General features: G+C 36.1%; 1 protein-coding gene across 1 annotated transcript in view; it reads left to right on the top strand.

Annotated features, from left to right (window-relative positions):
* LOC107544123 (butyrophilin subfamily 1 member A1-like) overlaps positions 1 to 23,829 on the top strand; it is a 139,121-nt gene that overhangs the window by 98,574 nt on the left and 16,718 nt on the right. Inside the window, exons 13-18 of the mRNA XM_087817324.1 lie at positions 2,911 to 2,931; positions 4,702 to 4,722; positions 7,729 to 7,749; positions 11,347 to 11,367; positions 13,130 to 13,150; positions 15,807 to 15,827. Of these exons, the coding sequence (XP_087673450.1) occupies positions 2,911 to 2,931; positions 4,702 to 4,722; positions 7,729 to 7,749; positions 11,347 to 11,367; positions 13,130 to 13,150; positions 15,807 to 15,827 (126 nt within the window). The remainder of the gene's footprint in view (positions 1 to 2,910; positions 2,932 to 4,701; positions 4,723 to 7,728; positions 7,750 to 11,346; positions 11,368 to 13,129; positions 13,151 to 15,806; positions 15,828 to 23,829) is intronic.

Genomic DNA, 23,829 nt, shown 5'->3' with positions numbered 1-23,829 from the left:
AATTTTACCTTAAACTCAAATTTTCATCTGGTCCCCAAGACTCTCAGCCTCTTCATGGCCTGTGTAATCCTTTCCCATTGAATGGCTTCTGATATGAAGTTTGAAAGGATATTAGAAAATTACAAAAGATTTTGATATCTGGTTTGCTAGCAGAATCTCCCCTTTACTTTTATTGGTAAATCAAGTTGCTATGTTGAGGAAAACACCATGCAAGGATCCCATGGCAGCCTCAGGCCAACAGCCAGTTGAGAACTGAGGCCCTCAACCAAATAGCCATTCTGTTGGAATTGTGCCCATAGCCATACACATGGGCTTGGAAACCGGTCCTTCCCTAACCAGGTCCTAGTGGTGAACTCCTTGATTGCAGCCTCTTGAAAGTCCGTGAGGTACAGCATCCGATAAAGCTATACAGTGTTCCTGATCCACAGAAACCATTAGATAGTAAATGTGTGTCCTTTTAAGGCACAAAGTTTGTGGTCATTTGTTATTTAGAAATATAACTAAAACAAATTTATTAATAATTATCCTTGGAAAATAGGAATAACGTTGGAATAGCTACAGCAAAATGAGACACAAATCTTCCTAATTAAAATTCATATACAGTGAAAGAGATGATTTTTATAAAATGAGAACATTTGTTTGTGAAGTGGATACCTTGGATAATTACCTACTCTTTTTAAATATATTTTTATTGGTCCTCATCAGTTTTTGAAAATTTGCAGTTGATTCTCAAAATAATGCTATTACTCATTCTCCAATAAATTAAATAGATAACTTATTTATTTTCTTAATTTTATTTTTTAATTGGCTTGTGCATCTAACATTATTTTGTTTAGTGGTTAGAAAATCATATACCTTCCAAAGTGTTCCCCACTATACTTCAAGTACCCACCTGGCACCACACGAAGTTATTTCAATATTCTTGACCATGTTCCTTATGCTTTGCATCCCAGTGACTATTTTGGAACTACCAATTTGTACATGTCAATTCCATCACATTTGTAACCTAACCCCCAAGTCCCCTCCCCTCTGACATACATCAGACTGTCCTCTGAATCTCTAAGTCTTTTTGTGTTTTGTTTGTTCATATTGTTCTTTAGCTTCCACATCTGAGTGAAATCATAGGCTATTTGTCTTTTTCTGACTGACTTATTTCACTTAGCATAACACCCTCTAAATCCATCCATGCTGTTGCAAATGGTAAGATTTTATTCTTTTCATGGCTGAGTAATATTCCATTGTATATATGTACCACCATTGTAGATACACTCATCTTTTGAGGGGCACTTAGGCTTTGTCCAAATCTTGGCTGTTGTAAATAGTGCTGCAATGAACATAGGGGAGCACGCATTCTTTCAAATGATTGTGTTGGGTTTCCTCAGATATATACCCTGCAGTGTAGTCTCTGGATTTTAAGGTAGTCCCTTTTTGATTTTTGAGGACTTTCCATTCTGTTTTCCATAGCTCCTGCACCATTCTACATACCAGGAACAATTCACAGAGGTTCTCTTTTTCCACATCCTGCCCAATACTTCTTGTTCACTGATTTATTGATGGTAGCCATTCTCACAGTTGTGAATGATATCTCATTATGATTTTAACTTGCATTTCTCTGATGATTAGTGACATTGAGCATCTTTTCATATGTGTATTGGCCATGTGTATGTCATCTTTGGAGAAATGTCAATTCAGACCCTCTACCCAATTTTAAATTGGGCCTTTTGGTTTTTTTGGTGTTGAGTTACATGAGTTCTTTATAAATTTGGGATATTAACCCCTCATGCATGTATCACTGGCAAATAATTTCTGCCATTCAGCAAGTTGTCATTTCCTTTTGTTGATGGTTTCTGATGCTGTGCAAAACCTTCATATTTTGATGTAGTCTCATTTGTGTATTATTTCTTATGTTGGCTCATGACCCAGCAATCCCATGTCTGGGTATTTATCCAAAAAAGAAAAACACTATATTCATTGCAGCACTATTTATAAAAGTAGCCAACATATGGAAGCAACCTAAGTCTGCTTCAATAGAGAATTGGATAAAGAATATATGTTACATATGTACAAGGAAGTATTACCCAGCAATAAAAAGAAATGAAATCTTTCCATTTGCTACGCCACGGATGGACGTAGAGTGTACTAGGCTGAGTAAAACAAGTCAGACAGAGAAAAATAAATAGCATATGATTTCAATTCTATGAGGAATCTAAAAACAAAATATGCAAAGAACCAAACGAGAAACGAACTCATGTAGAGAACAAACTGATGATTGCAAAATAGGAGGGGGGTTTGTGTCTGGGCGAAAATGTGAAGGGATTAATAAGCATAATTTGGGAGTTACAAGATAGTCATGGCTTCCAAAGTCCAGCATGGAGTATATAGTCAATAATATTATGATAATCATGTATTGGGTTAAGTGGATGCTGGACTGAACAGGGAGATCACCAAGGAAGTTACACAGCAGTCATGTCACTGTGCTATGCACTGGAAACTAACAGAGTATTGTATGTCAACTATAGTTGGAATATTTCAATTTAATAAATATATAAATAAATGAAGCCTATAAGCATGCACTAAAGCTGACCAACTGAATAATGGGAACATTAATAGTTTCAAATGGATTTTCCAAATTAAGCAACAAACTAACATTCCTAAAATTTTGTCTTTCATGAAATTAGCTCCATATTCGTGCATGTTATTTTTTGTAGAAAATGTCAGCTCATAATGAACTATGAGCGGGAGGGGGGTGGCAGGGTGAAGGTTGTATAGATGTGTATGTATGCTTGTGAATTTGTGTGTTTTCATCTGGATCCTGGTAAAGTCAAAATAAAATATGAATTCATTAGTACATTTGAAATCTCTCTGTGTTTCTTTCCCATGAAATTGACCTGTCTTTTTTTTTTCTTCCAGTGGAACTTCAGACAAGATTAGGTAATATTTATGATATCCCCTTACTCTTGATCTCCTGTAAAACATCTGACTAATTTCCCCCTTTGCTCTTTCCTGACTTTTTACCTCTATGCTTTCCATAGGCCTATCCTCCTGATCTCTGTTCTTCCCACCCTGATTTTGGGACTGGACTTCTCCTATTTGGAGTTCTCGCATTTCTCTTTTCTACCTCCCCTCCCTTTCCATTCCTTGTCTTTCAGGTTATGCAATTATACCCTGAAAACATTCGGCATTTCTATCTTGCAGAGAATTTCCTGTTTAGGAAGTTGGTTTGATGAAGAGTGTTAAGCTGTTAGACATATGGTTTCCATAACATATATATTATATATATAAAAATATATTTACATAAATATTATATATGTATTCCTCAAACATATCGAAGCTGAGGACGTCTGTCAGATGTCCAGTGTCTAGGGGCTCATTACTGTGCAGCTGATACTTTGCCAAATCCTTAAGAGACAAGAGAAGTCTCCAAACTTGCAGAGTTAAGTTTCTCTGACCATTGTCTGTCTAAAGCCTGAGTTATAATTAATATGTCATATCATTCACTGGCCAAGGGTGACCTGGGGCATCACTCTTCCAGTGCCCTTGACTATAAAGCAGGTATTCCCAGGTATCTAAATAAATTTAGGGGGGATTTTAATAATATTTGACCAAATCAATTTTTTATTCTTTTGCACTTGTGTTGACACAGTTATCAAATGTCAAACAGTACTCTTCAAAAACAATGAGGGACTGGCTGGGGAGTTCGAATGGTTACTGTGGTCCCAAGGAGACAAGGTTGTGGGTTCAATTTCCAGTTAGGGCACAAACGTAGATTTCAAGTTCAATCCACAGTCAGGGCAACTACAGGAAGCAAGAAAGCATTGTTCCATGGTTCTCTGTGTGTGTGTTCCTCGCTCTCTCTCTTTGCCTTCCTTTTTCTTTAAAATCAATTAACATATTTTAAAGATCAGGCAATGAATGCACCAATAAGTGGACAACAAATATTTCTCTCTTTCTAACCACACCCCCTTTAGCACTGTAAAAATCAATAAACAAAAATTAAAAATACAATTTGCAGATGGAGTAAATATCTTAAGGATCGCTGAAAAGTAATATATCTCTCATCTGGATGTTTTATGTGAAGAACACAAGAAAAAATGACCACAGCGTTACTGGAAAAATACCAAAACCCTTAATCATTCAAACCTTAATATCCCCCTGTTATAATGACAAGTTCACTTCTATTTTATCCTTGGGAATGGTCTTTCAGAATATATTTCTTGCCCTGGCCAGTATCACTCAGTGGTTAGAGCCTTGGCAACTGCACCAAGAGGTCCCAGGTTCCATTCCTGGTCAAGGGAATGTACAATTTCGGTCAGATGGATGCCTGTACTGTGTACTTCCGCCTCACTGTTTAAGCACCATTGTCATGGAGAAATACAAGTTTGCTTTCCAATTTGAAAAAGGTGATAGTCCAATGACAGAGGAAAGACTGATAATGCACATCCCAGAATTGCCGTTCTACCTCCCTCCTGGTTTTATTTCCTAATTTAGTTTCTTTTGCACAAGGCATGAGGGAGGTCAAGTGCCACTACCTCTGGTGTCTGAGATGCCCTTTGGCACCTTTTGTTTGAAATTGTGCCAAAGTTGGGTAAATTTCCACTGCAGAGGGAACCATGAAAAGGATTCCAATGTTTGTTCTCCTCTCTCCCCCATATTGTGGTTTCATTTGGCATGACTTGTTTATTTCTTTCCTTTACTTTTCAGGGCAGAGTGAACAGGACAGAGGCAAGTACCAGTTTCACTCAATTCTGTGAACTCCTGAGTTAAATGCTGAAATCGACAAAATATTTACAAAAGCTAATTTTTTTTATAGTCGTTTGTAAATTTTTGAAGGATCATAATTTATTTTTTAAATTTATTTTTAATTTTAAAATGATCATTTTTTCTATCTCTTGATTGAAAATATAGTAAACAAAAATGTTATTATGAATTTAGTAATGTGTTGTTTTTTTTATAATTTTTATTTTTGTTTAAAGTATTATAGATGGCCCTTTTTCTCCACAATGACCCTTTCCACCCCCGTTTCTTACCCCTCCCCAGTCACTCTCCCCATTATTGTCCATGTCCTTGGGTTGTGCATATATGCATATAAATTCTTTGGTTACTCTCTCCCCCTTCACCCCCTCTCCCCCTTACTCTGACATTTCATAATTTTAAAGTTCTACCTATTGACAATTAAGGTCTATTGCAATTTCATTAAACTCAAAGATTTAAAACCATTAGACCTGCAAAAAGATTTGTGCCCACACATGATAGTCATTCACTTTCTCAAGGATCATCACATCTACTAAAGAGATTCTCTCAGGATTCATAGATTGACCTTTATTGGTACAAAATATACTACACCTAAAGTCACCTTGCTTAATTTAATATACATGTAAGAAGTTTGCAAACTTAAAATATCAATTTAAATATACTACTGCTAAGAAAATATTTGTCACAAAATCATTCTACTTCATTATATAGGTGTTGTGGTCCAACCCTTCAATTTCCCAAGGACCTCCAGCCATCCACAGAGAAATGTGTATGGGGCAGAATTGTAGGTGGTCTCCCTGACACTCCACCAACATTTTCCGTTTCTTTAGTCATTGGAGAGAATTCAGTTCTTTTTCTCCCTTTCCCAGGAAAAAAGGTGCTCTCCCCATCTTTTCAGTTTGGGTGTGTTCCATGCTTCCTCTTTTTCTCATTATATTCATTGTACCAATTTACTTTCAGTGGCAATTTTCAACTGACCTGAATTGTCTATGTTTATTTCCCTTATATTTAGAAAAGTTTTCCATTTTCCTTTTCAGAAGAATTTCAGCAAGCTTTTGGTAACTTTTCTCAGACTGGCGCTCCTTTAGTGATGGATTTCAGAGAAAATGTCTTTTTCTTGTCGTTATTTCATTCTCTAAATGGTTACCCAACCCTTCCTTTGCTCTTCTTTTTCTCTCTTTCATCTTGAATTTTAAAGTATCCCATTCATTTCTTTTTTTCCTCCTTTCCTTCAGTTGCAATATATTCTCAGGCTTCTCCTACCCCTAGATGCTCACTTTAATTCCATTTCAAAGCTGCTGAGATGAGAAGGATCGGGTTAAGAGAATGTGCTCGCTTCCTTTTAAGATATCTTGTAGGACACTTCCGTTCCCTTGGGCTCTCCAGCAGGTTCTCTGGATTGTGGTGCCCAAGGACAGGCCCAGGAAAATGTCCTAATTTTGAAGAGAAGGGATCAGTCATCAAAGTTTCAGATTTATGTTTCTTCTCCAATTGGAATTTTAAACACTCTGAACATACTGTAGTCATGTATAATCTTTTGTTTGTTTGTTTGTTTAAAATACTGCAGATGTCCCTTTTTCTCCACAATGATTCATTCCACCCCATCCCACACCCCTCCCCAGTCCCTCTCCACACCATGTCTGTGTCCTTGGGTTGTGAATATATGCCTATAAGTTCTTTGGCTACTCTCTCCCCCTCCACCCACCCACCCTCTTCCATCCCTCCCAGATTCGTCAGTATGTTACATGCTTCCCTGTCATTGAATTTATTGTGTTCATCAGTTTATGAAGTTCTTTAGATTGTATAATCCTGAGAAATGCTGTTCTACTCCCCTTGACCATATTCTCAAGTGGTCCAAAGTATATAAATATTTTTTCATGATTGTGCCTCCTGATATTCTCTTTTCGACAATAGTTATTACCCTTCTTTCATTTTTAATCATGTGATTATTAAGTCACCAAATTGCTCTTCCTTTGGGATCTTATACATATGTTTTTCACTCAAGTAAAACTCTAATATCTAAGTTTATGTTCTAAGATATTTCTATACCACTCTTTAGTACCCTACTCAGGAGTTATTGAAACCTTTCTGTCCCCACATATCACATGGTATTTTCTATAGTTGTCGTGATGATTTCAGTGGAATGGATTTTCGAGATTTATTCTTTATTTATGGAGGGCACTTGACAGGCCACATTGCAGAAATAATCATTGGCATATGTGCATATTTAGTTGCATCTCCTTTACAATATTTAGATAACCTTTCTGGTATATGTGTGTTTAGATATTGTTTTCTCAGTTAAGAGACATGCACAATAAAGATCCAGTGAGAAACAGAATCTCTGTCAGAGAATCACAGGGCTTTCTCTCTCCTGCATTCAGCACCCATGTGAATTGATTACGGGAAGCTTCCTTCAGGAATGAGTTAACACAGAAGTTCAAGTGGAGTTTGCTTGGAAATTATTCTTTGGACAAGAACGTTGTGGACACAGGCACCCGGAAGCCTGGCCTGTGTGCCTGCGGGCGCTCTGTGTCACTGCTCCCTCCCACAGCGTTTGTGCTGGCTTCATACAGTGCAGCTGCCTCAGGGATGAGACGGACCAATATTTTAGAAGCAGCCCATGATGACACTAAAGTTAAGAGACTGAATCATAGGAACACAAATTTTCAAATAGTTAAAGAATACCTTAACAACTAACCGCTGACATTAATATTTCTTTAGGTTTTATGTTATTTCACTAAATTTACCCCATTTTCCTCCTTCTTGTGTATTGAACATAATCTCTGGACAATAGTGAGCTCTGAGCCAGTGTCTTGGGGCCCAGGGGTGTGACGGTCAGTGCACAGGTGTGTGTGCAAGTGTGTTGTGTGTCCATCTGAAACCTGGTCAGCTCAAATATGAATTCAGTAGTAAGTTTAAATTCTCCTTGTGGTCCTTTCCCATGAAATTGACATTGATCTTTCCTTTCTTTTTCAGAGGAACTTCAGACAAGATTAGGTAAAATTTATGATTCCCTATACTCTCGATCTCCTGTGAAACCTCTGGCTTCTTTCCCTCTTTACTATTTCCTGGCGTTTTACCTCGATGACTTCCATTGGCCTATTCTGCCTGCTCTTCCAAGCCTCATTTTGGGAACTGGACTTCTCCTCTTTGGATTCTTGCCATTTCTGTTTCCCTTCCCATTCCTGTTTCTTTCATTTTATACAATGATTTCCCTGTAAACTTTGGCAGCATCCATCTTGCAGAAAAGAGCCTGTTTCATGAAGAAGTTAGTGAGATGAATGGTGTTAAGGTGTTAGACACATGGTTTCTATCGTACATCTATGTAACATATGTGTGTGTGTGTGTGTATGTCTGTGTATTATATATTTCTGAAAAATATCCAAACTTAGGACCTCTCCCAGGTATTCCATGTTTTGGGCTGCATTACTGCACAGTTGATGCTTCTCCAAATCCTGAGGAGACAAGAGAAGACTCCAAAGTTGCAGTGACTTTTCTCTGTGCATTGTCTCTTCTAAGCCTGTGCTATAATTAATTTCTCATGTCATGCCATTTGTCAGTTCTGAACAGGGTCATCACTCATCCACTGACCTTGAATGTATAATCCATCTATTCATGACCATATTTTCAAGTTGAAATAATATTTTTGTTGTTAAATTGATAGTACCAAAAAATCCCAGCAACCAGGAGATGTGAGAATTTGATGCAAATTTTACCTTAAACTGAAAATTTCACCTGGTCGCCAGTGGTTTCAGCCTCTTCATGGTCTCTGTAATCCTCTCCCATTGAATAACTGTCCTCTGATCTCAAGTTTGATTGGATGTCACTTAAATTAGAAAATATTTTGATGTCTCTCTTGCTAGCAGAATCTTTCCCTTACTACCCTTGACAAAGCAAGTTGCCATGTTGAGGAAAACACCATGCAAGGATCCCATGGCAGCCTCAGGCCAATAGCCAGTGGAGAATTGAGACCCCTCAACCAAACAGCCCTTCTGTTGGAATTCTGCCCATAGCCATACAGATGGGCTTGGAAACAGGTCCTTCTCTAACCAGGTCCTAGTGGTGAACTCCTTGATTGAAGCCTCTTGAAAATCCGTGAGGTACAGCATCGAAGAAAGCTATGCCATGTTCCCGATCCCCAGAAACCGTTAGATAGTAAATGTGTTTCCTTTTAAGGCACAAAGTTTGTGGTCATTTGTTATTTAGAAATATAACTAATACAAATTTATTAATAATTATCCTTAGAAAATAGGAATAACATTGGAATAGCTACAGCAAAATGAGACACAAATCTTCCTAATTAAAATTCATATACAGTGAAAGAGGTGATTTTTATAAAATGGGAATATTTGTTTGTGAAGTGGATAGCTTGGATACCTACTCGTTTTAAATATATTTTTATTGGTCCTCATCAGTTTTTGAAAATTTGCAGTTGATTCTCAAAATAATGCTATTACTCATTCTCCAATAAATTAAATAGATAACTTATTTATTTTCTTAATTTTATTTTTTAATTGGCTTGTGCATCTAACATTATTTTGTTTAATGGTTAGAAAATCATATACCTTCCCAAGTGTTCCCCACTATATTTCAAGTACCCACCTGGCACCACACGAAGTTATTTCAATATTCTTGACCATGTTCCTTATGCTTTGCATCCCAGTGACTATTTTGGAACTACCAATTTGTACATGTCAATTCCATCACCTTTGTCACCTAACCCCCAAGTCCCCTCCCCTCTGACATACATCAGACTGTCCTCTGCATCTCTGAGTCTTTTTGTGTTTTGTTTGTTCATATTGTTCTTTAGCTTCCACATCTGAGTGAAATCATAGGCTATTTGTCTTTTTCTGACTGACTTATTTCACTTAGCATAACACCCTCTAAATCCATCCATGCTGTTGCAAATGGTAAGATTTTATTCTTTTCATGGCTGAGTAATATTCCATTGTATATATGTACCACCATTGTAGATACCCTCATCTTTTGAGGGGCACTTAGGCTTTGTCCAAATCTTGGCTGTTGTAAATAGTGCTGCAATGAACATAGGGGAGCACGCATTCTTTCAAATGGTTGTGTTGGGTTTCCTGAGATATATACCCTGCAGTGTAGTCTCTGGACTTTAAGGTAGTCCCGTTTTGACTTTTGAGGACTCTCCATTCTGTTTTCCGTAGCTCCTGCACCATTCTGCACACCAGGAACAATTCACAGAGGTTCTCTTTTTCTACATCCTGCCCAATACTTCTTGTTCACTGATTTATTGATGGTAGCCATTCTCACAGCTGTGAGTGATACCTCATTATGATTTTAATTTGCATTTCTCTGATGATTAGTGACATTGAGCATCTTTTCATATGTGTATTGGCCATGTGTATGTCATCTTTGGAGAAATGTCAATTCAGACCCTCTACCCAATTTTAAATTGGGCCTTTTGGGTTTTTTGGTGTTGAGTTACATGAGTTCTTTATTAATTTGGGATATTAACCCCTTATGCATGTAATAATATCTGCCATTAGTAAGTTGCCTTTTCATTTTGTTGATGGTTTCTGATGCTGTGCAAAAACTTCATATTTTGATGTAGTCCCATTTGTGTATCATTTCTTAGGTTGGCACATTACCCAGCATCCCATGTCTGGGTATTTATCCAAAAAAGAAAAACACTATATTCATTGCAGCACTATTTATAAAAGTAGCCAACATATGGAAGCAACTTAAGTGTGCTTCTATAGAGAACTGGATAAAGAATATATGTTACATATGTACAAGGAAGTATTACCCAGCAATAAAAAGAAATGAAATCTTTCCATTTGCTACACCATAGATGGACGTAGAGTGTACTATGCTGAGAAAAACAAGTCAAACAGAGAAAAATAAATAGCATATGATTTCAATTCTATGAGGAATCTAAAAACAAAATATGCAAAGAACCAAACGAGAAACAAACTGATGATTGTGAAATAGGAGGGGGGTTTGTGACTGGGTGAAAATGTGAAGAGATTAGGAAGCATAATTTGGGAGTTACAAGATAGTCATTGCTTCTAAAGTCCAGCACGGAGTATATGGTCAATAATATTATGATAATCATGTATTGGGTTAAGTGGATGCTAGACTGAACAGGGAGATCACCAAGTAAGTTACACAGCAGTCATGTCACTGTGCTGTACACTGGAAACTTAATAGAACATTGTATGTCAACTATAGTTGGAATATTTCAATTTAATAAATATATAAATAAATGAAGCCTATAAGCATGCACTAAAGCTGACCAACTGAATAATGGGAACATTAATAGTTTCAAATGGATTTTCCAAATTAAGCAACAAACTAACATTCCTAAAATTTTGTATTTCATGAAATTAGCTCCATATTCGTGCATGTTATTTTTTGTAGAAAATGTCAGCACATAATGAACTATGGGCGGGGGTGGCAGGGTGAAGGTTGTATTGATGTGTATGTATGCTTGTGAATTTGTGTGTTTTCATCTGGATTGTGGTAAAGTCAAAATGACGTATGAATTAATTAGTACATTTGATATCTCTCTGTGTTTTTTTCCCATGGAATTGACCTGTCTGGTTTTTGTTTTTTTTTTCCCAGTGAAACTTCAGACAAGATTAGGTAAAATTTATGATATCCCCTTACTCTTGATCTCCTGTAAAACATCTGACTAATTTCCCTCTTTGCTCTGTCCTGACTTTTTACCTCTATGCTTTCCATTGGCCTGTCCTCCTGATCTCTGTTCTTCCCACCCTGATTTTGGGACTGGACTTCTCCTATTCGGAGTTCTCGCATTTCTGTTTGCTACCTCCCCTCCCTTTCCATTCCTTGTGTTTCAGTTTATGCAATTATGGCCTGAAAACACTCGATATTTCTGTCTTGCAGAGAATTACCTGTTTAAAAAGTTGGTTTGATGAAGAGTGTTAAGCTGTTAGACATATGGTTTCCATAACGTATATATTATATATATAAAAATATATTTACATAAATATTATATATGTATTCCTCAAACATATCGAAGCTGAGGACGTCTGTCAGATGTCCAGTGTCTAGGGGCTCATTACTGTGCAGCTGATACTTTGCCAAATCCTTAAGAGACAAGAGAAGTCTCCAAACTTGCAGAGTTAAGTTTCTCTGACCATTGTCTGTCTAAAGCCTGAGTTATAATTAATATGTCATATCATTCACTGGCCAAGGGTGACCTGGGGCATCACTCTTCCAGTGCCCTTGACTATAAAGCAGGTATTCCCAGGTATCTAAATAAATTTACCTCTTTTGAGGGGGATTTTAATAATATTTGACCAAATCAATTTTTTATTCTTTTGCATTTGTGTTGACACAGTTATCAAATGACAAACAGCACTCTACCAAAACAATGCAGGACTGGCTGAGGTGCTCGAATGGTCAGACTGTGGTCCCAAGGAGACAAGGTTGTGGGTTCAATTTCTGGTCAGGGCACAAACCTAGATTTTAAGTTCAATCCACAGTGGGGCAACTACAGGAAGCAAGAAAACAATGTTCCATGGTTCTCTGTGTTTGTGTTCCTCTCCTTCGTTGCCTTTCTTTTTCTTTAAAATCAATCAACACATTTTAAAAATCAGGCAATGAATGCACCAATAAGTGGACCACAAATATTTCCCTCTAACCCCACTCCCTTTAGCACTGTAAAAATCAATAAACAAGAATTAAAAATAGAATTTGCAGATGGAGTAAATATCTTAAGGAACGCTGAAAAGTAATATATCTCTCATCTGGATGTTTTATGTGAAGAACACAAGAAAAAATTGACCACAGCATTACTGGAAAAATACCAAAACCCTTAATCATTCAAACCTTAATATCCCCCTTTTATAATGACAAGTTCAATTCTATTTTTTACCTTGGGAAAGGTCTTTCAGAATATATTTCTTGCCCTGGCCAGTATCACTCAGTGGTTAGAGCCTTGGCAACTGCACCGAGAGGTCCCAGGTTCCATTCCTGGTCAAGGGAATGTCAGATGGGTGCCTGTACTGTGTGCTTCCGCCTCATTGTTTAAGCACCATTGTCATGGAGAAATGCAAGTTTGCTTTCCAATGTGAAAAAGGTGATAGTCCAATGACAGAGGAAAGATTGATAATGCACATCCCAGAATTGCCGTTCTACCTCCCTCCTGGTTTTATTTCCTAATTTAGTTCCTTTTGCACAAGGCATGAGGGAGGTCAAGTGCCACTACCTCTGGTGTCTGAGACGTCCTTTGGCACCTTTTGTTTGAAATTGTGCCAAAGTTGGGTAAATTTCCACTGCAGAGGGAACCATGAAAAGGATACCAATGTTTGTTCTCCTCTCTCCCCCATATTGTGGTTTCATTTGGCATGACTTGTTTATTTCTTCCTTTACTTTTCAGGGCAGAGTGAACAGGACAGAGGCAAGTACCAGTTTCACTCAATTCTGTGAACTCCTGAGTTAAATGCTGAAATCGACAAAGTGTTTACAAAACTAATTTTAAAAGTTCTACCTATTGACAATTAAGGTCTGTTGCAATTTCATTAAACTCAAAGATTTAAAACCATTAGACCTGCAAAAAGATTTGTGCCCACACATGATAGTCATTCACTTTCTCAAGGATCATCACATCTACTAAAGAGATTCTCTCAGGATTCATAGATTGACCTTTATTGGTACAAAATATACCACACCTAAAGTCACCTTGCTTAATTTAATATACATGTAAGAAGTTTGCAAACTTAAAATATCAATTTAAATATACTACTGCTAAGAAAATATTTGTCACAAAATCATTCTACTTCATTATATAGGTGTTGTGGTCCAACCCTTCAATTTCCCAAGGACCTCCAGCCATCCATAGAGAAATGTGTATGGGGCAGAATTGTAGGTGGTCTCCCTGACACTCCACCAACATTTTCCGTTTCTTTAGTCATTGGAGAGAATTCAGTTCTTTTTCTCCCTTTCCCAGGAAAAAAGGTGCTCTCCCCATCTTTTCAGTTTGGGTGTGTTCCATGCTTCCTCTTTTTCTCATTATATTCATTGTACCAATTTACTTTCAGTGGCAATTTTCAACTGACCTGAATTGTCTATGTTTATTTCCCTTATATTTAGAAAAGTTTTCCATTTTCCTTTTCAGAAGAATTTCAGCAAGCTTTTGGTAACTTTTCTCAGACTGGCGCTCCTTTAGTGATGGATTTCAGAGAAAATGTCTTTTTCTTGTCGTTATTTCATTCTCTAAATGGTTACCCAACCCTTCCTTTGCTCTTCTTTTTCTCTCTTTCATCTTGAATTTTAAAGTATCCCATTCATTTCTTTTTTTCCTACTTTCCTTCAGTTGCAATATATTCTCAGGCTTCTCCTACCCCTAGATGCTCACTTTAATTCCATTTCAAAGCTGCTGAGATGAGAAGGATCGGGTTAAGAGAATGTGCTCGCTTCCTTTTAAGATATCTTGTAGGACACTTCCGTTCCCTTGGGCTCTCCAGCAGGTTCTCTGGATTGTGGTGCCCAAGGACAGGCCCAGGAAAATGTCCTAATTTTGAAGAGAAGGGATCAGTCATCAAAGTTTCAGATTTATGTTTCTTCTCCAATTGGAATTTTAAACACTCTGAACATACTGTAGTCATGTATAATCTTTTGTTTGTTTGTTTGTTTAAAATACTGCAGATGTCCCTTTTTCTCCACAATGATTCATTCCACCCCATCCCACACCCCTCCCCAGTCCCTCTCCACACCATGTCTGTGTCCTTGGGTTGTGAATATATGCCTATAAGTTCTTTGGCTACTCTCTCCCCCTCCACCCACCCACCCTCTTCCATCCCTCCCAGATTCGTCAGTATGTTACATGCTTCCCTGTCATTGAATTTATTGTGTTCATCAGTTTATGAAGTTCTTTAGATTGTATAATCCTGAGAAATGCTGTTCTACTCCCCTTGACCATATTCTCAAGTGGTCCAAAGTATATAAATATTTTTTCATGATTGTGCCTCCTGATATTCTCTTTTCGACAATAGTTATTACCCTTCTTTCATTTTTAATCATGTGATTATTAAGTCACCAAATTGCTCTTCCTTTGGGATCTTATACATATGTTTTTCACTCAAGTAAAACTCTAATATCTAAGTCTATGTTCTAAGATATTTCTACACCACTCTTTAGTACCCTACTCAGGAGTTATTGAAACCTTTCTGTCCCCACATATCACATGGTATTTTCTATAGTTGTCGTGATGATTTCAGTGGAATGGATTTTCGAGATTTATTCTTTATTTATGGAGGGCACTTGACAGGCCACATTGCAGAAATAATCATTGGCATATGTGCATATTTAGTTGCATCTCCTTTACCATATTTAGATAACCTTTCTGGTATATGTGTGTTTAGATATTGTTTTCTCAGTCAAGACACATGCACAATAAAGATCCAGTGAGAAACAGAATCTCTGTCAGAGAATCACAGGGCTTTCTCTCTCCTGCATTCAGCACCCATGTGAATTGATTACGGGAAGCTTCCTTCAGGAATGAGTTAACACAGAAGTTCAAGTGGAGTTTGCTTGGAAATTATTCTTTGGACAAGAACATTGTGAACACAGGCACCCAGAAGCCTGGCCTGTGTGCCTGCGGGCGCTCTGTGTCACTGCTCCCTCCCACAGCGCTTGTGCTGGCTTCATACAGTGCAGCTGCCTCAGGGATGAGACGGACCAATATTTTAGAAGCAGCCCATGATGACACTAAAGTTAAGAGACTGAATCATAGGAACACAAATTTTCAAATAGTTAAAGAATACCTTAACAATTAACCGCTGACATTAATATTTCTTTAGGTTTTATGTTATTTCACTAAATTTACCCCATTTTCCTCCTTCTTGTGTATTGAACATAATCTCTGGACAATAGTGAGCTTTGAGCCAGTGTCTTGGGGCCCAGGGGTGTGACGGTCAGTGCACAGGTGTGTGTGCAAGTGTGTTGTGTGTCCATCTGAAACCTGGTCAGCTCAAATATGAATTCAGTAGTAAGTTTAAATTCTCCTTGTGGTCCTTTCCCATGAAATTGACATTGATCTTTCCTTTCTTTTTCAGAGGAACTTCAGACAAGATTAGGTAAAATTTATGATTCCCTATACTCTCGATCTCCTGTGAACCTCTGGCTTCTTTCCCTCTTTACTATTTCCTGGCGTTTTACCTCGATGACTTCCATTGGCCTATTCTGTCTGCTCTTCCAAGCCTCATTTTGGGAACTGGACTTCTCCTCTTTGGATTCTTGCCATTTCTGTTTCCCTTCCCATTCCTGTTTCTTTCATTTTATACAATGATTTCCCTGTAAACTTTGGCGGCATCCATCTTGCAGAAAAGAGCCTGTTTCATGAAGAAGTTAGTGAGATGAATGGTGTTAAGGTGTTAGACACATGGTTTCTATCGTACATCTATGTAACATATGTGTGTGTGTGTGTGTGTGTGTGTATGTCTGTGTATTATATATTTCTGAAAAATATCCAAACTTAGGACCTCTCCCAGGTATTCCATGTTTTTGGCTCCATTACTACACAGTTGATGCTTCTCCAAATCCTGAGGAGACAAGAGAAGACTCCAAAGTTGCAGTGACACTTCTCTGTGCATTGTCTCTTCTAAGCCTGTGCTATATTTAATTTCTCACGTCATGCCATTTGTCAATTCTGAACAGGGTCATCACTCATCCACTGACCTTGAATGTATAATCCATCTATTCATGACCATATTTTCAAGTTGAAATAATATTTTTGTTGTTAAATTGATAGTACCAAAAAATCCCAGCAACCAGGAGATGTGAGAATTTGATGCAAATTTTACCTTAAACTGAAAATTTCACCTGGTCGCCAGTGGTTTCAGCCTCTTCATGGTCTCTGTAATCCTCTCCCATTGAATAACTGTCCTCTGATCTCAAGTTTGATTGGATGTCACTTAAATTAGAAAATATTTTGATGTCTCTCTTGCTAGCAGAATCTTTCCCTTACCACCCTTGACAAAGCAAGTTGCCATGTTGAGGAAAACCCCATGGGAAGGATCCTATGGCAGCCTCAGGCCAACAGCCAGTTCAGAATTGATGCCCTCAACCAAACAGCCATTCCGTTGGAATTCTTGCCAGAGCTATACAAATGGGCTTGGAAACCGATCCTTCCTTAACCAGGTCGTAGTGGTGAATACCTTGATTGCAGCATTTTGAAAATCCGTGAGGTACAGCATCCAATAAAGCTATACCATGTTACTGATCCCGAGAAACCATTAGAAAATAAATGTGTTTCCTTTTAAGGCACAAAGTTTGTGGTCATTTGTTATTTAGAAATATAACTTATACAAATTTATTAATAATTATCCTTGGAAAATAAGAATAGCGTTGGAATAACTCCAGAAAAATGAGACATAAATCTTCCTAGTTAAAATTCATGTACAGTGAAACAGGTGATTTTTATAAAATGAGAATATTTGTTTGTGACGTGGACACCTTGTATAATTTCCTACTTTTTAAATATATTTTTATCATTCCTCATCATTTTTTAAAATTTGCAGTTGATGTTCAAAATAATGACTATTACTCATTCTCCAGTAAATTAGATAACTTTTTATTTTCTTAATTTTATTTTTTAATTGGCTTGTGCATTTAACATTATTTTGTTTAGTGGTTAGAAAATCATATACCTTCCAAAGTGTTCCCCACTATATTTCCAGTACTCACCTGGCACCACACATAGTTATTAGAATATTATTGTCTATGTTCTTTATGCTTTACTTCTCAGGGACTATTTTAGAAGTACCAGTTTGTACATCTTAATCCCATTACCTTTGTCACCTAACCTCCAAGTCCTCTCCTCTGTGACATAAGTCTATGTGTTCCTGTATCTTTAAGTCTGTCTTTCTTTTGTTTTTCATATTGTTCTTTAGATTCACATATAAGTGAAGTCAAATGTTATTTGTCTTTTTCTGACTGACTTATTTCACTTAGCATGACACCCTGTAAATCCACCCATGTTGTTGCAAATGGTAAGATTTTATTCTTTTTGATGGGTGAGTAATATCCATTGTATATATGTACCACAGATTCTTGATCCACTCATCTTGAGGGGTGCATAGGTTGCTTCCATATCTTGTACATTGTAATCCATATTGCAATGAACATAGGGCAGCATATAGTCTTTCAAATTAATGTATCTGGTTTTCTCAGATATATATCCAGGAGTGTAATCTCTGGGTTATAAGGCAGTTCCATTTTTAATTTTTGAGGACCCTCCATACTGTTTTCCATAGTTTGTGCACCAATGCGCATTTCTATCAACAGTGCACTAGGGTTCCCTTTTTTCGACATCATTGCCAGCACTTGTTGTTTTTGATTTATTGATGATAGCCATTCTCACAGGTGTGAAGTGATATCTCATTATGATTTTAATTTGCATTTCTCTGATTATTAGTGATATTGAGCATCTTTTCATATATGTATTGGCCATATGTATGTCCTCTTTGAAGAAGTCTCTATTCAAGCCCTCCGCCCACTTTTTAATGGGGTTGATTGTTTGTTTTTATTTTGTGGTGTGGTTTTTTTTTTTTTTTTTTGCTTTTAGTTATATGGATTCTTTATAAATCTTGAATATTAACCCCTTATGGATGTATCAATGGCAAATAATTTCTGCCATTCTGTAAGTTGTCTTTTCATTTTGTTAATGGTTTCTGTTGCTGTCCAAAAACTTCTTAGTTTGATGTAGTTCATTTGTGTATTATTGCTTTTGTTTGCACCTTACCCAGCAATCCCACGTCTGGTTATTTATCCAAAAAAGAAAAACACTATATTCATTGCAGCATTATTTATAAAAATAGCCAACATATGGAAGCAACCTAAGTGTGCTCCAATAGATAATTGGATAAAGAAGATGTATCACATATGTACAAGTATGTATTACTTAGCCATTAAAAGAAATGAAATCTTTCATTTTGCTACACTGTAGATGGACCTAGAGTGTATTATGCAGAGTAAAATAAGTCAGACAGAGAAAAGTAAATAGCATATGATTTCAATTCTAAGTGGAATCCAAAAACAAAATATACAAAGAACCAAAACAGGAACAAACTCGTATAGAGAACAAATTGATGACTGCCAGATAGGAGGGTGTTTGGGGGCTGGGTGAAAATATGAAGGGATTAGGACTTATAATTTGGGAGTTACAAAATAGGGATGTCTTGTAAAATTCAGCATGAGAACACAGTCAATAATATTTGATATTGATAACCATGTCCTCTTTCAGAAAGTGTGCTAGATTGGGGAGATCACCAAGTATGTTACTCAGATGTCTGGTCACTATGTTGTACACCTGAAACTAATAGAATATTGTATGTCAACTCTATTGCCATATTTACATTTTTTCCTAAAAAGTTGACCCAATGAAAGACTAATGATTGATATTGTTTATCCCAGAGTTATACTTTGGTACTTTCCCTTATGGTTTTATTTCCTATCTTTGAACCTTTTGCGTAAGGGATGTGGGGAATATAAGATAATATTGCTTCTTATTGATGAGATGAATTTTGAACCTTGTGGTTCTAAATTTCAGTAATATGGGTCAATTTGAAACATAGAGAATACTATTCATGTGATTCAAATTTTTGCCCCCTTCATTCCTGACATTGTGATCTCATTTTGAGTAAATTGATTCTTTTATTTTGTGTTCAGTGTGAACGAGGCACAGGCAAGGGGATCTATTTCACTCTATACCTAGTAATTATTTCATTGGTTGCTGTACCTCTTTCTTCTACTCTCAGTGAATAGATTCTGCACCTCCAGCATACATATATTTTAAATGATTTTATCTGATTCTTATCTATCCAACTGAAATTTGCCATCTTCATTTGTTATTTAATTTTTCCCGTTATTATTTATGTAATTTACCCTGTCATTTCAATATGACTAGACAGATCTCTATGTCAAGTAAATTTTTTTCTGTATTTAAATATGTACTCAATTTGTTAAGTGAAAAATGCAATATGCTTGATTCTCTTAAAAGTTTCAAAGATGTTGAAAAATAAATGTAGCACTTGCAATGTATCTCAATAATTTCAAACTGCTCGTTATGTCTACACATAGCTATAACATAAATTATCAATATCACACATTCAATTCTCTTTTATTTTCACACCATTATTACAACTGCACTCACTAATCAAGTAAAGCTTCGTTTACCTAACCAAAGAAAGTAGACTAGCCATTCTCATTATGGACCATTGATTCCAGTCCAGAAAGTGGTCATGTCCCCAAGCTGATTGAAACTTCACCTGGCATTAGCTGGATAATGTCTCTTCTTATTTTAAGTTTTTGCTGCCATTTCAATAGCACCTTTCAGGTCCTGTCCATTAGCAATAGCTTCATGTGTCAGTAAAACCTAAGTAAATTTTATTGATAATATATATTTTGGAAATCATGGTGTTTTTATGGTGACTATTGCATTAGTTTTGTCCAAGATAGATTAAGTTCATTTTATTAGAACCTCTTCACCTGCCTTTTAATACCACATTTTTCTTTTCTTCTTTTATGTGGTGTAGAAATAATGAGATTTTTCTTATTGGAATGGATATAACATAATATACTCATTTTTTTCCCTGAGGAAAATTGGTAAAGAAGAAGTTTATAACTTCCAGACAAGATGAGTATTAACAAACAATTAAGTTTATGGAATACATAAAAGGAGAGAAAAGAAACCACCAATGAGATTTCTTAGAAGAATGTAAGAATGTACACACGTATTTTTATGTACATATTACACAAAAGCTTGAAGTCTATAAAGCGCAGGACCTTCCAAGATACTGCCTTTTTACAGAATGTGAATTCTGGAAATAAGTTCATCTCTTGAAATTTTCATGTAAGATTTTCAAGGGACTTCATTAAAGCCTAGAGTCACATTATAGGAAAGAGATAAAATGAGAGTTTAAAGCACAGTTTTCCAACATTTTGCTCATGTAATTTTGGCATTCCTTTCCCTCCATTAAATTATATTTTAATGTATTTCCTCCAATATACATGAGTCAGGAATTAACATTAATTTTATTACACTTATTTCTCTGTTTATAAAATATTTACATACTAAGAAATTGTGTGCTTATTTCGAAGTTAATAGATATGAAAGGAATTTTGATAGATGCATGTCATTGAATTTAAAATTTTTCTGTGGTAAATGATAAGGTGCTGAGAGTGCATGTTTATCAAAACCAATATGGAAAGTTTTATTGACAATTCAATTAAATTCTATTTTAACTTTTTGAACGCAAAGTATTAGAAATATGAGACTAAAAAAGATTGTACCCACACATGTTAAGCATTCACTTTTTTAATAGCTCTGAAATACTCATTATTTAGTTTTATTATTTAAATACAGTTTGCATTCAACATTATTTTGTGTTAGTTCAGGTGTACATCACAGCATTTAGACAATCATATACTTTAGAAAATGTTTCCGCTGATATTTCAGGTACCTACATAGTTATTACAATATTGTTGGCTGCATTCCCTATGCTGTAGTTCATATTTTCATGACTACCAGTTTTGTAACTGCTTCACTTTTTTCACCCTGCTCTTCACCACCCTCTCCTCTGACAACCATCAGTCTGTTCTCTGTATCTATAGGTATATTTCTGTTTTGTTTGTTCATTTATTTTGTTCTTAAATTCCACATATAAATGAAATCGTACGGTATTTCTATTTCTTTGGCTGGTTTATCTCACTTAGCATAGTACACTTTAGGTCCATTCATATTTTTGCAAATGGTAAGATTTTATTCTTTTTTTTATGTCCAAGTAATATTCCACTGTATGTATGTACCACTGCTTTTTTATCCACTCATTTATTGATGGGCAGTTGGGTTGCTTCCATATCTTGGCTATTGTAAATAATGCTGCAATGAACATAGGGATACATCTATTCCTTTGAATCAGTGTGTTAGGTTTCCTCAGATATATACCTAGAAGTGAATGTGCTGGGTCAGAAGGGAGTGCTATTTTTAAATTTTGAAGACCCTCCATACTGTTTTCCATAGTAGCTGCAACAATTTTCATTCCCACCAACAGTGCATGAGGGTTCCTTTCTCTCCAAATCAGCACATACACTTGTTGTTTATTGATTTATCAATGATAGCCTTTCTGACAGGTATGAGATGATATCTCATTGCAGTTTTAGTTTTCAGTTTTTGGATGATGAGTGATGTGGAGCATCTTTTCATATGTCTCTTGGTCATCTGTAGGTCCTCTTTGGAGAAGTGTCTATTCAAGTCTTTTGCCCGTTGTTTAATTGGATTGTTTGTTTTCTTGATGTGGGTTTGTATAAATTCTTTGTAAGTTTTGGATATTAATTCCTTAACAGATGTATCATGGATGAATATCTTCTCCCATTTAGTAGGTTGTCTTTTCATTTTGTTGATAATTTCCTTTGCTGTGCAAAAAACTTTTATTTTGATATAGTCCCATATGTTTATTTTTATTTTGTTTCCCTTGTTCAAGGAAATATGCTTTAAAAATATTGCTAAGAGAAATGTTCAAGATTTTACTGCCCATGTTTTCTTCTAGGAGTTTTAATGGTTTTGTGTTTTACATTTGAATCTTTAATCCATTTTTAGTTCATTCTTGTATATGGTGTAAGAAGATGGCTTAGTTTAACTTTTTGCATGTATCTGTCCAAGTTTTGCAATACTATTTATTGAATAGCTTGTCTTTACCCCATTGTATATATTGCCTCCTTTGTCATATATTAATTGACCATATAGATATGTGTGTTTTTTTAAAATATATCTTTATTGATTTCAGAGAGAGGAAGGGAAAGGGAGAGAGAAAGATAGAAACATGAATGATGAGAGAGTCATTGATCGGCTGCCTCCTGCACAACCCCGACTGGGTATTGAGCCCACAACCCAGGCATGTGCCCTGACAAGGAATCGAACCTTAATCTCCTGGATCTTAGGTCGATGCTCAACCACTAAGCCACTTTCGGCTGGGGGATATGTTTATTTTTCTGGATTCTCTATTCTGTTTCATTGATCTGTGTTTCTGTTTTTATGCCAGTGCCATACTGTTTTGATTACTATAGACTTGTGGTATTGTTTGACATCAGGTAGCATGATACCTCCAACTTTATTCTTCTCTTTCAAGATTGCTGTGGCTATTTAGGGCCTTTTGAATTTTCATAAAAATGATTGGACTATTTGATCTAGTTTGGTGAGAAATGTCATTAGTAGGAATTGGGTTGAACCTGTACATTGCTATGGATAGTATGCACATTTTAATAATATTCATTATTCCTATCCATGAGCATGGTATATGGTTTAATTTACTTATATCTTCTTTAATTTACTTCTTCAGTGTCTTACAATTTTTCAAGTACAGGTATTTTATCTCCTTGGTTAGATTTATTCCTAGGTTTCTTATTTTTTTTTGATGTAGTTGTAAATTGGATTGTTTTTGGAGTTTTTGTTTATGATACTTCATTATTGGTGTATAAAAATGCAACCGATTTCTGAATATTTATTTGGTATCCTCCAAATTTAATGAATTGATTAATGAGTTTTAGTAGTTTTTTGGTGAAAGTTTTAGGATTCTCTGTATATAATATCATGTCATTTGCAAATAATGACATTTTGCCTCTTCCTTTTCAATTTAAATACCTTTTATTTCTTCTTCTTGTCTGATTGTTGTGCCTAGGATTTCCAGTACTATGTTGAATAAGAGTGGTGAAAGTGGAAATCTCTGTATTGTACCTGATCTTAAGGGAAAAGCTTTTAGTTTTCGGGCATTGAGAATGATGTTGGTTGTGGGTTTGTCATGTATGTTTTTCATAATGTTGAGGTATGTTTTCTCTATGTTCACTCTGATAACAGCTTTTTTTTAAAACCATAAATGAGTGCTGGATTTTATCAGTTGCTTTTCTTGAATGTATTGATATGATTATGTGGTTTTTATCCTTCATTCTGTTTATGTGGTTTATCACATTTATTGATTTGTGGATATTGTGCCAACCTTGCAACCCTGGAATAAATCCCACTTGGTCATAGTGTATGATCTTTTCAATGTATTGCTGGATTCAGTTTGCTAATATTTTGTTGAA

The sequence above is a fragment of the Miniopterus natalensis genome, chromosome 5 (genome assembly GCF_054644295.1).
Source record: "Miniopterus natalensis isolate mMinNat1 chromosome 5, mMinNat1.hap1, whole genome shotgun sequence".
NCBI classification, from domain to species: domain Eukaryota; kingdom Metazoa; phylum Chordata; class Mammalia; order Chiroptera; family Miniopteridae; genus Miniopterus; species Miniopterus natalensis.
The sequence above is the reverse complement of the archived record's forward strand: the minus strand, read 5'-3'. Positions and strand labels throughout refer to the sequence as shown.